General features: G+C 37.8%; 1 protein-coding gene across 7 annotated transcripts in view; it reads left to right on the forward strand.

The window, feature by feature from the left end:
- Positions 1-16449, forward strand: part of HOOK1 (hook microtubule tethering protein 1) — a 170498-nt gene that overhangs the window by 152395 nt on the left and 1654 nt on the right. For all 7 annotated transcript variants that reach the window (XM_051796404.1, XM_051796387.1, XM_051796394.1 and 4 more), the window contains 19 exons: positions 1528-1613; positions 2886-2958; positions 3190-3240; positions 3733-3865; positions 4530-4597; positions 5827-5889; positions 6588-6671; positions 9283-9449; positions 10042-10182; positions 11330-11531; positions 12377-12487; positions 12784-12871; positions 12955-13015; positions 13448-13588; positions 14102-14189; positions 14644-14678; positions 15254-15336; positions 15752-15852; positions 16201-16302. In XM_051796404.1, coding sequence (XP_051652364.1) covers positions 1528-1613; positions 2886-2958; positions 3190-3240; positions 3733-3865; positions 4530-4597; positions 5827-5889; positions 6588-6671; positions 9283-9449; positions 10042-10182; positions 11330-11531; positions 12377-12487; positions 12784-12871; positions 12955-13015; positions 13448-13588; positions 14102-14189; positions 14644-14678; positions 15254-15336; positions 15752-15852; positions 16201-16302 — 1878 coding nt within the window. The remainder of the gene's footprint in view (positions 1-1527; positions 1614-2885; positions 2959-3189; positions 3241-3732; positions 3866-4529; positions 4598-5826; positions 5890-6587; positions 6672-9282; positions 9450-10041; positions 10183-11329; positions 11532-12376; positions 12488-12783; positions 12872-12954; positions 13016-13447; positions 13589-14101; positions 14190-14643; positions 14679-15253; positions 15337-15751; positions 15853-16200; positions 16303-16449) is intronic.

Raw genomic sequence — 16449 nt, forward strand, 5'->3', positions numbered from 1 at the left:
TAGAGAGAAACAGACTGTCAGTCCTGCTTTATAATTAATTTTAATTAGCTGTTTCTATTCTGGGAGATTCTGCATAAAGCAGTGTCACCTATCATGGGGTTTTCTAAGGCTTTGCTTACCAGGCCCAGGTGAAATGGTAGTACCTGTGCTTAGCAATTCCCTTGGTTTGCAGCGGGGTGTATCCACATGGCAGCATCCCAGTCCTGTGCTGTGAATTCTGTGGGTTCTGGGAAGCTCAGCCTTTGACTCGTAGTCGTGCCTGTGTTGGTGTGGAGGCTGCTGGAGTAACAGAAGCCAGGGCTGTCAGTCACAGCAGCTTTGGGTTGTGGTGTTCCACTTAATCTTTTATGTAACCTGCAAGGGATTACTGACTTCTCACTTCCCGTAATACAAGATTTTAAACTGCTTTTTCAATCGAAAAACAAATGGAAAAACAGTAAAAACAAATCCTTGCTCTGCATATTTTTCTCTTGGCTTGATTTGGCTGTTTTTGAAGCAAGCAAATATTCAGAGTTGTGGTCACTCTTTGTAAACACAGACTGGACAAAAACTGCCTCAGATTCTCACACTGGAAACTGTTTTTCCGTCACTGTGGTCCAAGTAGCTCCATCACTGTGGTCCAAGTAGCTCCATTTCCCAAACACAAGGTCATTCACCAGTGTGTTCTGAAGAAGCTTGTGTTTCACAGAACATTTGGGAAAGCCCTCTTGCAGATGAAAGGTAATTTAGGACGCTGACTTCTTAAACCTCCTACATTTATGATTTCTGCAATGGACAGAGATTATAAGGACCTGTACTTGCTCCAATTCCATTTCATATACACATCTTTTAGTAGCGCTAACAGCAAACTTTCTATTTTGTTCATAGTGGTGAAGAAAGCTCTTATTTTCCTGTGATGAACTGACATGTGTATGGAAATGGCTCTCTCACCTAGAATAGTTAGTTCTGAGGTGATTGATTGTGGAGGAATAAAATATTGCAACTCTAAATATACATCTAATTCTGTCATAATGTTAGATATAAGCTTGGGGATAGCTTAAAAAAACCCCAAAATATCTAAAATGGAGAAACATTTTTAACACTGAGGTAATCCCATCCTACTTCTATTACTAAGTCCTTGTTGTAAAAGACTGGAATTTTTTTTCTCTGCAAATTTCACACCTTATTCTGATACCATTTTTTATTTAGGTAATTATGGCCAGAACTAAGCACTGCAACATAATTGGAGGGATGGATAAACACAACTGTAGTTTCCCAAGTTATCATTCCATAATTTGATTTACAATAGAAGGTCTGGCATGAAAAAGCAAAGTGTGGGTGGTTGTACTAACTTTTTAATCTACTAGTCATAACAGTCACAAGTACTGAGATAATTGGGTTGGCTTAAAACCTGCATAGTTCGAAAAGGATTTTAGCTGCCTCAAGTGAAAAGACATCTTTAACTTAAAGAGGAAAAGGAAAGTGGTAACTAATTTCCTGTCCTTTTGTCTGCTGAATGAGAAACACTGTGTTTTTTCCCTGTTTTAGCTGCAGACCTTCAATACTGCTGCACCTTGCAGAGATGTTCAGGACCTGACTAATGGGGTTGCCATGGCACAAGTGCTTCACCAGATGTAAGTTGATTCTCCAGTTTGAAGAAGAGGTATTTAATTCCTTGAGGTTTTTGTGTCTGATATACGTAGTTGCTTTTAAAATAGGCAGAAACTCGGAGTGGGCAGTTTATAGAAGAAGACAGAATATGCCTGTGTATTGCTGTTTTGGTGATGATGTAACAGTTGAATAATAACATGATGGAGAAGGTGATAAAAATATATATATAAAAATACATATATATAAATATATATGTTTTTATATACATATATATATATGTTTATACTGCAGTATAAAGGATAACTAGGCAAGAATGACATGATCTTTTTCACTTTTCCCATCAACAGTTGTTGTTGGGATAAGATAATTAAAGAGAAGTCTGCATTACCATCTCCTGCTCAAATTGTAATTTTGGTTATTAAGAAATTACTTAAACACCACCACAAACCCCCACCCCCATAAGAAAACCCCTCCTGAACTCAGAAGCCCTCCTGTCTGCTTGTGAAGATTTAAAATGTGCTGTGAAAGGACAGAAATTATAGTTTTCCTGAAACATGGCAAAAATTGATTTAGGATTTGCTGAGGATTGCTTCCCACGTGTTTGGGGTACTGGACTGCCACAGGCTCTGGGCAGACCTCTGCACAGCCAAGTTGGTTCATGTGCAAGTTGGGATAATAATTGTCCTTTATTAGGTGCTTTGATACCAGTGAATAAACAGTACGTTGTAAAAGTTAATATGTTGTTAAATATGTTGTGATTGTACTGCTTGGCAGCTTGGTGTGTATAAACACCTCCCACAACAACTCATCTTTATTTATGCTGGCAAAGTGAAAAGGCTTCTGCCCAGGGGAGCCAAACACACAAAAAATACAAAATGCCAGTAGTTCAAACTGTTTTTTTAATAAGTGCCTTTGACAAATTGTGGTGAATGTTGGAAAGTCCAACCTGCAGGAATAGATACCAAACTCGATATCAGCACTAGTCAAAAAGGGATGTTTCTTTGCATGATTCCGATCGCTTTGTCAGGTATAAAAATTCAGCATGGCAAAGATCTACACATCCTTGTGTTCCAGTTCTTCCCAGCTCAAGCACACATGGAAATTCTCCCAGCCCTGGAAGGTGTCTTAATGCAGCCAGCAGGATGGGAATTTCCTGTGACCTAAGTCTACCTTGCAATCTCCAGAAATTCATGCCTCATTAGACACTGTAGTTCAACACCTGGTGATTTAATGCTGGGAATTTGCTGTCTTATTTAAGTCTGTGCTTATTGATTAATCATTTAATTTTGTTTCAGAGACGTTGCTTGGTTTGATGCCTCTTGGCTAAATCGCATTAAAGATGATGTTGGTGACAACTGGAGAATAAAGGTATTTAAAACTGAAGACAGTGAAATTTATGAAGTCCTGAGATCTAGCAGTCCAAAACCTACAGAATTAAGATCAGGCTTTGAAGCATATTTTAAATGAGCTTGAACTGTCTGTTGATAGTTTTAAGTGCTTTCCAGCATTGTTGCATGGGGATTTTCTGTTGGGATATTTCATCAAAATCAAAAATTTTAATTAAAGCTTGTAACTTTGCCTTTCATGCACAACAATTAGTCCAGTAATCTGAAGAAGATACTGCAAGGAATTATGGACTACTACCATGAGGTATGGATTATTGCCCTCCTTCACCTGGCTTTTTTTTTTTGTTGGCAAGTGAATTTATCTTAAGGACTTCTTTGGCAGGAAGTGTATGTTGATTATCTGCTAAGTGGGAGGTCTGAGTGAATATAAAATTAATTTGAGCAGATGTATTTTAAATAAGACTCTTGGAGTATAATCTGGAAGCCGTGTCTCTGCCCAGGTAAATGTCATAAGGACTGAGCTGCAGAATCCTGTTGACTTTAGTCTGTGCATTCATGTTTGCTCTTGTCTAGAGAAGCTTTAATCCTTTTGTACACAACAGAACAGACTCAGCAACTCCAGTTTAGGTTTTATGATATTCACTTGGAAGCTGAAAGCCAAGGTACAAATCCTCCTGGATCATTTTCTCTGCATGGCTCACCGAGTCCAGATTTTTTGCGTGATACCAGATTTTCATGTTGTACAAAAGTGGGAGTCTGCTTTATCTCTTAATTATTTTTTTTTCATTTTTTTCAGTTCTTGGGTCAGCAGATTTCAGAAGAGCTTATTCCAGACTTAAACCAGATATCTGAGAACTCAGATCCCACTGAACTGGGCAGGCTTCTGCAGCTTATTTTAGGTTGTGCAGTCAACTGTGAGAGGAAACAAGGTAGGCACTACCTTAACCTGTTCAACAATCACCAGACTTTGACAAGTGATTGTTAAGGTATAAGAGACATAGAAACTTTTTTCTTATGTGTCAGAAAGTCTCTATTTTTAGTATGTTACATTCCTATTCTGAAACTGGAGTTCACTTAAAGGAAAATCTGTGGGAAACTTCTTTGGTTAAAACTCAAAACTTTGTTCAAGTAGGTTTAAAAAAAACAGTCTAAAGCATTTGAGGATTATTTGTATTTATTAAAATATGTACCAAGACCTAAAACCTACTATTCAAATGCAAATCTAACAAATTAAATTAAAAACTTACATTGGGAACTGTCTCTTGTTTGTCTGCAGAGTCTCAAAATTGAATTGGCTGTTTTCTCTCCCCGTACAAGAGCTAATGCTCCATGCTCTGATGGCATTGCTCCTTACTCTGTTATGCAGAATATTAGTTTGTGCAGTTAAGAGTTTATAATCTCTTGTGTTTATACCATATTACTGGATAATAATGTTGGTTAACAGTAGTTCCTCTGTACAAAAAGACCACTACCTGTTCTGAAGGAGCTTTATAGATAATAGTTTCTTCTGGATCTTTCTGCAAACACTTTATCACATTACTCAAGCTGTTAAGATGAACGTGGTCATGAGTCACTGCAAATTGTTTTTCACAGAACACATACAAAATATCATGACCCTTGAAGAGTCTGTTCAGCATGTTGTCATGACAGCCATTCAAGAGGTGGGTAACAGTTCACAGCCTAATGCTGTCAGTTGAGAAGTCCAAATATCTATTTGTTATCTTTGACCTTTGCTTGAATGAAAGAACTTACAGGGAAGAGTGTAAGTACTTTCCTAAATTATTTGGGAGGTTCAGGACCAAGAGGCCCCAGATTCCAACCAAGGGGTTTTGATTTTAGTCTCATGTGCCCAAACATACAACAAATGCTTAAGATTTTTCATTCCACACAAGAAATGTATATAGTTGCCAACCACTGATTATACTGGAGTCAGGTTCTGAAATGTCCCAGTGTTATAGTCTTGGTCCCAGAATTAACCTGATTGTGTCTGTGAGGCTGCATTGTTATGGAAGGACCATTCCAGCCTCTGATTTACAAGCTTGCAGCTGCATCTCTTCCATTCTTGTCATGGTGTCCTCCTCCTCCTGTTTTAATTTGGTTTTGGTTGGATCATCTTGGAGATCCAGCTCACTGCTTAGCTCTGCAGTCACTCACATTTGTAAGCTTAAGGACTGAAGCAGAGTGTGGAGAAAGGCAAAAACTAAATACTGACTTTGAAGAAAAGGTGGTGTGTAACTGCAACCTCATCAAGGTGTGAGTGGAGTTGGTAATAGGCTTTAAAACTCAGATTTAAATTGACTGGATAGTCTTTAGAGGTGCAGGGGTCCTATTGGTAGAAAGAAATCCATAAACCTCTTGGTTGTTGTCTTCTGATTAATTAAAATTTCTGAAGAAGGTCTAGAAATAATACAGTAATTCCTGAGTGAAAAGTAAAGCCCTGTAATTGTTGACAGATACACTGTGTACCTCTTTGTACTGGAGATCAGTGAGAGCAGTGTTAATGTTCCCATTGTTTGCTTAGTGGCAATTAACGGAGTACAAAGAAGTGTGATAACTGTTTAATTTAATTGACTGAAATCCTGTCCTCTGGTTCACTCCATTTTAACTTCAACAGATCACAGATTCATCCAATAAGATATTACTGCTAACTTGATTTTTTTTTTTTTTGAGGGAGGGAAGGGAGGGAGAGGTAAAAAATGTAATCTTATTCTAGATTTGTTTAAATCCTTTACCAATCATGAGGTGGGTTTTATTATTACTATTAATCTATTTTGACATATTGAAGGAATGCAGTGATATAGTGGAAAATACAATTGGTACTCTGTAGGCAGTGAATTTACAGGTATTTAACCTCTAACTTAACCTTTTTTCCTGTGGCCTCTTCTTGTAGCTCATGAGCAAGGAAGTAACGAGTCCTTCCACCTGTGATGCATCAAGTGAAGTGGAACAGCAGGTAACTGCCTAATATTTGTCGCTGTTGTAGATCAAGCCTGAACAATAAGCTGGTTTCTTGCCATCCTTTAAGTGAAGTAATGTTGTTTTTCGGTGCTAATTAAGTAAAAAGTTATCTGCTGTTCTATAGCTTCTTAAAAAAAAAAAAATCAGTGCCTGCTATGTCATCTTACTGGATGGGGTAAAACTGGTCAGTGCAAGAAGAGGTGAGGGTACATCAGGGCTCAGCCATGCCAGGCTGAACACTTCAGGTTATTGTTAAGGGGTCATGGAAAGTCTTGATAACCTTAACACTACAAGTTACACATAAAATGATACTTGTCTTTACAAGTAGCTGCTCATAAAGGAGCATCAGTATTTCTATTCTAAGATGAAGGGCAGGCATTTCTTTAACAGGCAGGGATTTTGAAATTGTGATCACATGAATGCTCCTGTATTTCATTTTGTTATGCCTTTAGCCCAAGTTGCTGTGTTTGCTGTTTTTCAATAATTTACTTGTTATATGTGGCAGTCATTTAGAAGACAAGTGAAACGAGCAGGGATCCTGATGTAACAGTGTATATATAGGTTTCTGTGTCAGTGTGTGCACCTGACATACTTCTTAAACAGTTCCTATAAGCAGTTAAGTTGTTTTGTAAGCTGCAACTGTGAGCACTTTGGATATGGGCCGCAGTGATTGACTGTCTTATTTTTTGGAAGCTTAAAAGAGCCTTGGAGGATCTTCAGGAAGCGTTAGCAGAAAAAGAAGAGTTGGCACAAAGATGTCAAGAGCTTGATTTGCAGGTAAGAAACAGCAAGTTGCTTACTTCTTTAATATGTAGTGGTGCTGCTATTAAGATGCAGAAGTGAAGGGCAAAGTGAATTTTGCATTATTTGAATTTCTGTGAGAATTCTTGTGGAGGAAAAGCAATCATTCTGTACTCCAAAATGCAGTTACTGGGGAATGTTTTCCAATGGAAGTGTAAGCTGAGGTGCTGTGCCAGCTGTTACCTCAGGCGGTCTTTGATCTCTTACCTTTGTTTACCTTTAGTAGCAGGTAGTGTTAAAACAATGTTCTTGTGGTTGTAAAAATTGCCCTTCTCATTTTTAATCACTGTTTCCTCTAGTCTTTTGTACTGTGTCCAAAAATCCGGTTCATGTAATAACCAGTCATTAGATTTAATCACAGGAAAATGATGCTGTTTGAATAGGAGTTGATGAATGACTAAATTTCGAAATTTATCTAAAATTTGTTAACTTTTTGTCATGCACAAGTGTAGCATGGAGGATACTTTTGGATAAAATAATGGAAACTAATAGATCCTTGCTGACCTTTTCAAACAACACTAATAAACCTATTTTTGTTTTTAATGGATATAGCAGTTAATCAAGTCACTCTTGAGAAAAAGTAGAGAGGATTTTGTGACAATAAAGAGAAATTTGCATTTCAATCAACTTTTTAAAGGAAAAAAAGAATTCATTTGATACTCTTAAGTGTGATTCCTCTTTTATGGCACAATAATCTGAGAATAGAAAGAGTTTTATCTGGCAAGGCACTTCATCTCAAATTTGGCTCTGCACAAAGAGAACATTTGGATTGCATCTTCTTAGAGGAGCCAAAGGGCTGTACTGGCTGTGTGAGCATCTGAAAATGAACACCCACAAAAGCAGAGGCCAGCTTTACGTTTCTTACAGGCAGTGACAACTGAAAAAGTTGAATACTTGTATATGAAGTAGCTCAGAGCTAGTTGCCATGCCCAGGAAGCTATTGTTATAATGGAATTGGTATTTAATTTTCTTTTTTCTTGAGGCAGCAGTAAGGCTTCCTAGTGAGAACAGAGATATAAAAGTGAACAGAATCTGCAGAAGTCCCAGGCTTTCACCTGTCTCCCACAAACTTGTCTTTCCAGATTTCTCTATTAATTAATCATAAGTTATGCAAAGCCAGTTGCTCATAACATAGTATGGGACAGGTGAAAGGTGTTTAAGGGAAAGGTACTGCTGAGTATAAACAGAGGAGTTAATGTCACCACAGTCTGTAATACTGTGATGTGTGTTTAAAATATCTCTTTATAATCTGTGTTGACTTTGACACCACTTCTGTTATGCTGAAATAATAAAAAACTATCAGAAAGGAACTGAGAAAAGATGTAAAACTTGCTCCGAGTTGTGTCATAGTTTGATTTTAAGGTTTTTTAAAGTCTGAGATGGGAGATGTCTTTAATGTTATTCTTGAAGTCTGAATGTTGTACATGCTTAAGGAGTGGCTGAACCTTGAACAGGAAGTGTTTTGCTGAGCAAGGCTCAGATACGCTCTCTACTCACAGATGTTTGTGTGAATGCAAATAGTAAATTACATCTGGTATTGTAAAAAAGGAGTGAACCCAGAATACCAGCACCTAATGAAGTGGTAGATTAACTACTGTTTGATTTTTATATCTGTTTGACTGATAGACTTTAAAATTATGATCACAAACAAATTGTTTCTTAATATTGCATACTCTAGGTTGTATCTATTTTATAATATCATGATATGTTTTTTCTTAATTTTATTTATTTGAAGCCGTAATATTGACTGACACTTCTCATTTAAACTAATTCTTAATAAATTCACTTGTAAGGTCTCAGTCTTCCTTGATATTTTCCAAGAGTATAAGAAAGGTAGGTTTACTTTCTGATTCAGGAAAACATAACCCAAAAAGCATATTGTCCCTGTTTAAATGCCAGTTGACTAACACATGCTACGTGCTCTTGTGTTTGACAGGACGTTAAAATTAACACAACAGCTTTCACTAGAAAAACTTTAAAGGTTCTATCCTCCTAATCCTTCCCCATTTTATGGCTGTTAATATACTTCCAGTGAAGTGTTGTATCCTCATTTGCTTAGCTGTGAGCACCCAGTATCTGACTGTTGCCCAGTGCATGCTCTCTCTGAAGCTGGCCAGGTTTTCTTTTGCGTGTGTGCTTACGGCGCCTGAAACCGCTTCCGAACGCGCAGCCATTCACTGCTGAGCACGGCAGTCCCTGGGTGTGCTGACCATGCCATCCTGCTGCTTATTGTCCAGTACAAGCAAGATGGAGAGTAACCTTTGCACCAGTTTTGGAGTTTTTTGTACGGCGTCCGTGGTGTTTTTAATGAAAGTTCCAGTTCCTCTCCATATCACTTTGTGTGCCTTTACTGTGGTTTCAGTTACAAAAAATTGTCTTTTTTTTTTTTTTAGAAGGACTTTTCCTTTAGTGCTTCATAACTGTCATACACTAAAGCATCTGTATGCTCAAGTGTGCTCTGTAAAACTACATTCTAAAATTTCTAAGCGCTCAACCTTTTTCATAAACTAATTTGGTGACATCCTGCTGCCTTGCTTGAGTTCTTTGGACAGGTCTTACAGTGTTGATGCTGTTTTATCTGTACTAGGTAGCTGCCCTCCAGGATGAAAAAAACAGCTTGATGTCAGAAAATGAGATTATGAATGACAGACTAGAGCAATTAGACGACTCTCTTGATGATCCAAATACTGTGGTGGCAAAAAAGTATTTTAATGCACAGTTGCAGCTGGAGCAATTGCAAGAAGAAAACTTCAGGTATTAAATTATTTCCTTCAAAAATCCCTCACTTGTCTAATATATCCTGAGAATTTCTGATACTCTTTTGAGATTTTCCATCTCAATTTCTATTGCATTAAAAGCTTTCTAGTGCTGTATAAGCATATTTTAAAGATAGTCCTTATATTTAAAAAGAAAAAGACACCGTTACCTGTAAAAGATATTACTTTGGTAATATACTTTGGTATAGCCCTCTGATACTTCAAAAAAGGAGAGGGAGAACAGAAAATGAGTGCTGAAGTGATTGGTGTGTAAACAAACCCCAACCCACCTAACACCATCATATCTCTTTACTGTACTCTTTTCTTTCACATATTAGTCTTTCTCTCTGTGATACATAGTGGGGGGAAAATCACTTTTCATGTGATCCCTTGATACTGATGTGGCAGATTTGTAGTAAACAATTCATTATGATTTAACAGGTAGACAGTAAAAAGTTCCGTGTTTGCAATACCATTTTTCTGGTGACTTAACAGTTTTCCTTTGTCTTATTTTTAGTAATTCTAGCACTAAATGAGAACTGTATAATAACAAAATGGTCCTAACAGAGTTCCTGGTTTTGATCTGGTAGGCTTGAAGCTGCAAAAGATGATTATCGTGTCCATTGTGAAGATCTAGAAAAACAACTGATTGAACTGCAGCATAGAAACAATGAACTGACCTCTCTGGCAGAAGAATCTAGAGCCTTGAAAGATGAAAATGATATTCTTAGGTATGTAGTAGGGGGAGCTCCACACACACACACACACACATTAGGAAGATTTAATGACTAAATCCAAGGCTTTATATTTAACAAGATTTTTTGGAGGTGTTACTTCTGCAGATCTTACCTGGATGAGGTGTTTGACAAAGCAGAGACGAAGTGGAAGCTTTCAGGCAAACCTCTGTTGTTTGACAAGAATAATACATAGAATTAATTAAAGCAGAATTAATGACTGCAGAACTTATACTTCTTCATGGGGGATGGAAAGTTGAAGTTCTAAAGTAGAAAAGCATGTATACAGCTAGACATAATTTTGGTATCAGCATTCTAGGCCAGATTTAGGTTAGGGAGATCATTAACAAAATGAAGATGAAATACAAAGTAACCTCTATGAGAATTTAAGGTAACATTCCAGCTTGTGTAAACTGTATAAAATACCAGACCACCCAAGAACTCACACTGTGAAAGCAGGTCTGCTATTCATAAAATATTATCAATAAAACATAAAAAGAAAATTGGTTTCAGGGGCTTAACTTACAGTGATTCTTAAGTAACATCTGAAACAAATGTTAACTATAGATTTTTTCCATAATTTTCTTGTACCAGTTTTTAATGATATGAGAATGCAGATATTAAACACAAATATTAAAATTAATTTGAAATTTATGATTCCAGTATTTTCTTACTGTGTAGATTTTTGTTAGTGATAAACTGATAATTCTTGGTCATATCTGCTAATGAGCATTCTCACAGTGCAATTATGTTTTCATTATGTATAATCCCACAATGAGAACACCTGTGTGGTTTTCCTTCCCAGGTACCAGCAGTTTGAGAAGATGGTATCTAGCACAGGATGTGGTGCATTTACATTGCACCCCACAGAATTCCCCAGGGGTATTTGACACACTAACCCTTGCTCATACTTCTTGCATACAACTGTCAGTCTTACTCCCACTTAAAGCCTGTGCTGATTTCAATTTTTATGAGCAAGTTTATGTTGATTATACATTTAAAAATAAAGCAGTAAGATGTAAGTGCCGCTAAACGTGTTGCATCTCTCTTTGAAAATAGCTTGATGCTTATGACAGCAGAATTGGGCTTTTGTAAGCTTTTGAAGAAACATGCTCTCTGTTCTAATTCCTGTTCATACTTTAAGGGCTACTGCAGACAAGGCAAGTAAGCTGGAATCAACTGTGGAAGTGTATCGGAAGAAGCTGCAGGATCTGAACGACTTCCGCAGACAGGTCAAGTCGCTGCAGGAGACCAACATGATGTACATGCACAACACAGTCAGCCTGGAGGATGAGCTGAAGAAAGCCAACGCAGCACGAGCCCAGCTGGAGACCTATAAACGACAGGTGAGGCCACACTTATACTGGAAATATTAATTTTTCCTCAGGTACTTGGGTACAGCTTAATGTAACAGCCCAGGGGCTTAACCTGTGTCATCCCCTTAGGATTTCTTATTTATGAAAACTCTTTCATATGCTGCCATTCACTTCTGGGGTTTTCCCCTGTTTGTTAAACTGGGAAGCTTAACTGGTTGCTCTCTCAACTGATGTGAGAGTCCGTGGTTTGCAAACTTTTCTTTTTTACTGTCTTCTGGGAGAGGTTGTTCAGCTATTACTGAGGTCACTTGTAAGGAATCACAGAATCACAGAATGGTTTGGGTTGGAAGGGGCCTTCAAGATCATCTTGTTCCAACCCCCTGCCATAGGCAGGGACACCTTCCACTAGACCAAGTTGCTCCAAACCCCATCCAACCTGGCCTTGAACGTTTCCAGGGATGGAGCAACCACGGCTTCCCTGGGCAACCCTCACAGGAAAGGGCCTCACCACCCTCACAGGAAAGAATTTCATATATCTAACCTAAATTTTCTTTCTTTACAATCTGAACCCATTCCCCCTTGTCCTGTCACTACATGCTTGTATTCTTATATTTCTTCATGGAAATGTATTTTAAACTGTAGTTTTATTTTAATTTCAGTAGTAATTAAAAGAGAGAGTTAAATATAAAAAAACCCCCAAACCAACCAACTAACAAAAAAAAACCCCAAAGCACACAGGCTCCTGTCCCATCTTCCCTCCCCTAAACTTGAGGGATTAGCTGTTTTATTTTGGCTGAACTGGACAGGAGTGACTGTTTTAATATAGCTTTTAGAAGTACCATCTTGCAATATTCATACACTGTTTTTCTGAAAAGGTCCAAGAGCTTCATAACAAACTGTCTGAAGAATCCAAAAGAGCTGATAAGCTGGCATTTGAAATGAAGAGACTTGAAGAAAAACATGAAGCTTTAATCAAAGAAAAAGAGGTAAGTCTCTCTAAGGGAGTTTATTTGAGCACCTAATGTCTTTCTTAACTGCTCTGCTGGAGGAAAATCTTCCTGGAATTAGTGTCTTCATAAAAACTCTGCGTGTGTGTGTGTGTGTGTGTGTGTGTGTATACACATATAATAAAGAATCATAGAATCATCCAGGTTGGAAAAGACCTCCAAGATCATCAAGTCCAACCTGAAAAGTGCATATGTCAATATTAGTTCTGCTTCTTGTTATTTGCTCTTAAAATGGAGCAGTTTGACTTAACTCCACCTCAAATCTGTCTTGTTAGAGACTGATAGTGCAGTGTGATGCATTAAAAGAAACAAATGAAGAGCTCCGGTGTTCACAGATGCAGCAGGATCACCTGAGTCAAACAGGTATTGCTGTACCTTCAGAGGCTTTTTTATTTGTATTAGAGATCTCTTTGAGTGTGTTAATTAAACTTCCCATGTGATTTCAGGTGGCTCTCGTGTTAAAAGCCATGAGAATCTTGCTGCTGAAATTCTGCCAGTGGAATACAGGTGAGACCAAAAGGTAGAGGTTGTTTTGGGATGTTCATGGGTGGGGCTTGGTGCTGTCTCCAGGAAGGATCATGACTCTGTATCCCAATTCCTGCTTTGCCTCCATGATGCTTATTCAGACCACCATAGCCATTAATTATTATTTTCCTATACTACAATTAATTTTTCTTAAAAGCATATCAGATTGCTGTAAATAAATCTGGATTTGGAGTGACAACTTAAAACTTTGCTCATATCTCTTACAATTTGCAAACATCACAATATTTTAAGTTACCTTTTAATAAAAAATTGCAGTGTTACCCCAATTATATCATTAAGCAGAATTTGATTTACTCATACTTTAAGGCTGGGAGAGCGAACAGGAATATTACTTCTTCCTCTTCGTCACCTTCTTAATTAACAGGGACTTTTTTTGGGGTTTTTTTGATTCAGAGAAATGTTTATTCGGCTGCAGCATGAAAATAAGATGCTCCTGTTGAAACAGGAAGGGTCAGAAAATGAGCGTATTGCAGAGCTCCAGGAACAGCTGGAGCAGAAGCACCGGACAGTGAACGAACTGGAAACTGAGAAAAGGTGAAACTACATCTTAAAACACAGCAAAAAGTGATTTCTGGAATTTGAGAGTGGCCTTGTGGCCTGTATCTGTAGTGTAGCACCGTGTAGGAAGCCAAGTACCTTTTCTTTCACCAGTGTAACCATAAATGAGACGTTGCTTTTAGGACACTTTTCTTAGTTCTGAGTGATTCTTGAAAGTAGACCAAGAATGGATATAAACTCTATTTCAAACTGCTAGACCATGGGATATGGTCTGAATTTCTCTATCAGTTAATGCTGAAAGCAGTTCATTAGAATATGAGAGTTTTTGGTAGTTAAGGTTTCTCAAAACTTAAAACGATTCATTATAAAATGTTGATTAAAGCTCCATGTGCTTGTTTCAGCAGAAGTTCAAGTCAAACTAAAAATCAGTTTCTTTGTGGCTTAAGTCTTCCTGGATCTACCTCTGAAAAACTGTTATCCAGACATGAAGCAGAAAAATTTGTCTATGATCTATACAGATGACCAATAACTGTCTTTTCTTCCTAAAAGGCTGAATGAAGAGCGTATTGGGGGATTACAGCAGCAGATTGAAGATCTGCAAAAGACTTTGCAGGAGCAGGGATCTAAGACTGAAGGAGTAAGTAGATGTTCGGGCTTCTTGGCCTTGGAACACATACCAGTTTTAAGTCCTTCAGTGTAACATCAAGTCCTTTGTTTAGATGTGCAGCTTATTTTTCAATGTGTCTGAAAAACACACCACACCAACTGTATTTCAATTGAAAAGCTCATGTTTTATGTGATTCCTTTCCTCCACCTTCTTTAAGGAACTGTAACTCTTCTACCTTCTACATTTAGTTTTATCAGTCAATAGTGGTATAACGAGAGGAAGAGCTTTAAAGAAAAGGATTTGGAATTGATTTCTGTGCAATGCAAAAAAATATGAATGTAGTTACAAAAATGCAGTTTCCTTGGTATTTATTTGCTTTGACTTACTTGTGCTAAGTATTCTTGGCTGATTTGTAAGAGCACTTTAATGTTGCTTAGAATGAAACACTGAAATATAACTGAATTTTAACTCTTCCCTTTCATAGTCCAGCAACCTGAAGCAGAAGTTGGCAGCACACATGTAAGTAAGGCACATGCATCCACAACAGCTTATTTATGCTAAATACAGCACAGAAACTGCTTAAATCTTTGCAGGGATGTCTTGTCTTTCTAAGCCACTGATTTGGGAATCCTGCATAAAGTGAGTAAAGTATTGGTGTTCTGGTTTTGTCCACTCCGATCATGATGATCTGGTAATACTAGTACCACTTAACTGTCTTCACCACCACCAGCTTTTTAAGTGTTCTGATTCTACAACAGACTGCTAAAAGCATCACTGTTACTGGGCTCAAAACATATTCCATTCTTCTGGAATACTTCCATCCTCTCAGCAGATGTACTTCCTGCTAAGGAGCTGCTGGAGGGGTTTCATTGTTCATTTTTTCCTAGTTTTAGGTAAATGAGACTCAATTCAGGAGTCACAACTTTTATGGTTCTTCAAAAACACATACTGATATTTCTGTTTAAACTCAGAAGAATTGCCAGAGCTTAAAATAGTTATTTAAGCACTTCTGCCATCAAGTTTCACCTTCCAGCTGTTAAAACTGCAAGGAATTATTTGTGAGCTTAAGCCTTAGTCCAGCCTTTCATTCATAGGGAAAAGTTGAACGAAGTTCATGATGAGTTACAGAAGAAAGAGGCTGATCTTGCAGAACTCCAGCCTGATGACAGTCAGAACCGTAAGTTGTTTTGTGTGGGATTTTTGGGCTTTTGGCTTTCTTTTTTTTTTTTTAATAAGGTAAGGGTCTTCTGAAATGATTCCCATAGCCAGTGGACTATGGGATACTTGTCTGGATAGGGGTTTCTGCTACAGCTTAGCTTAAAAGGTGAAATGGGATGTATGGAGGGAATTTTTTTTGTACCCACTGGTGGGCAGGGAGAGGATCCTGGGGGCTTAATTTTGTTGCACAGCACTCTGCCAAATGGGAATTCAGGGTCGGGTGGGACAACTGAGACAAAAATCATAACTTAGAGAACTCTGTAGTAGCCAGAAGGTTTATTTTGAGAGTGTTGAAATCAAGGGAACTCAGAAGCTTTGAAAGTACCACATCTGTTTTTATTTTGTATGTCTTTGTTGGTAATTTCTGTAAATAGCCCAGAAGATTGGAGAGCTGGAAGCAGCTTTACGAAAAAAAGATGAGGATATGAAAGCAATGGAAGAAAGATATAAAATGTACCTTGAGAAAGCAAGAAATGTAAGTGGCTTATTTCTGAACATACACATTCCTCCCTCATAAATTGTTAAACAGATTGATTTGAATGTGTGTGTCCCCACCTCCCAATTAAAAATGGCATTCTTAATCAAATTGCTCAACTGCAGTCAGTTAAGTGTATGAGAGAATGGGGTTTATACTAAACATGAGGTACATTAATAATTCCTGTGTACCCTTTGGTCTCTGTTAACAGTGTAACAGCCTAATTTTCATCATAATTCCCTGATCAGTGCCCAGACTGTTTCCATATTCCTTCTCCGAGCAGATGAGGTGCAGAGCTGTTGAGAATCAAACCTGACTTGTTATGCTCTTGTTTTTTGCCTTATCCAGGTGATAAAAACCTTAGACCCCAAGCTAAATCCAGCATCAGCAGAAATTATGTTGCTCAGAAAACAGATACTGGAGAAAGACAAGAAAATTGAAGCACTAGAGGTAAAAGTTTTACATATATTTAATAACAACTTGTAATGTGTTCTGTCGTGATATTAGACAGTCAAGATACTGTTTCCTAATGATTCAGTAATGATTCAGGATTTCAACTCGGCTGAAATTCTGAAAGGATTGTTGACAGTAGTCCAA

This window comes from Manacus candei, unplaced genomic scaffold (assembly GCF_025592945.1).
Source record: "Manacus candei isolate 608988 ecotype Guabito, Panama unplaced genomic scaffold, ASM2559294v1 h1tg000005l, whole genome shotgun sequence".
Lineage (NCBI taxonomy): Eukaryota > Metazoa > Chordata > Aves > Passeriformes > Pipridae > Manacus > Manacus candei.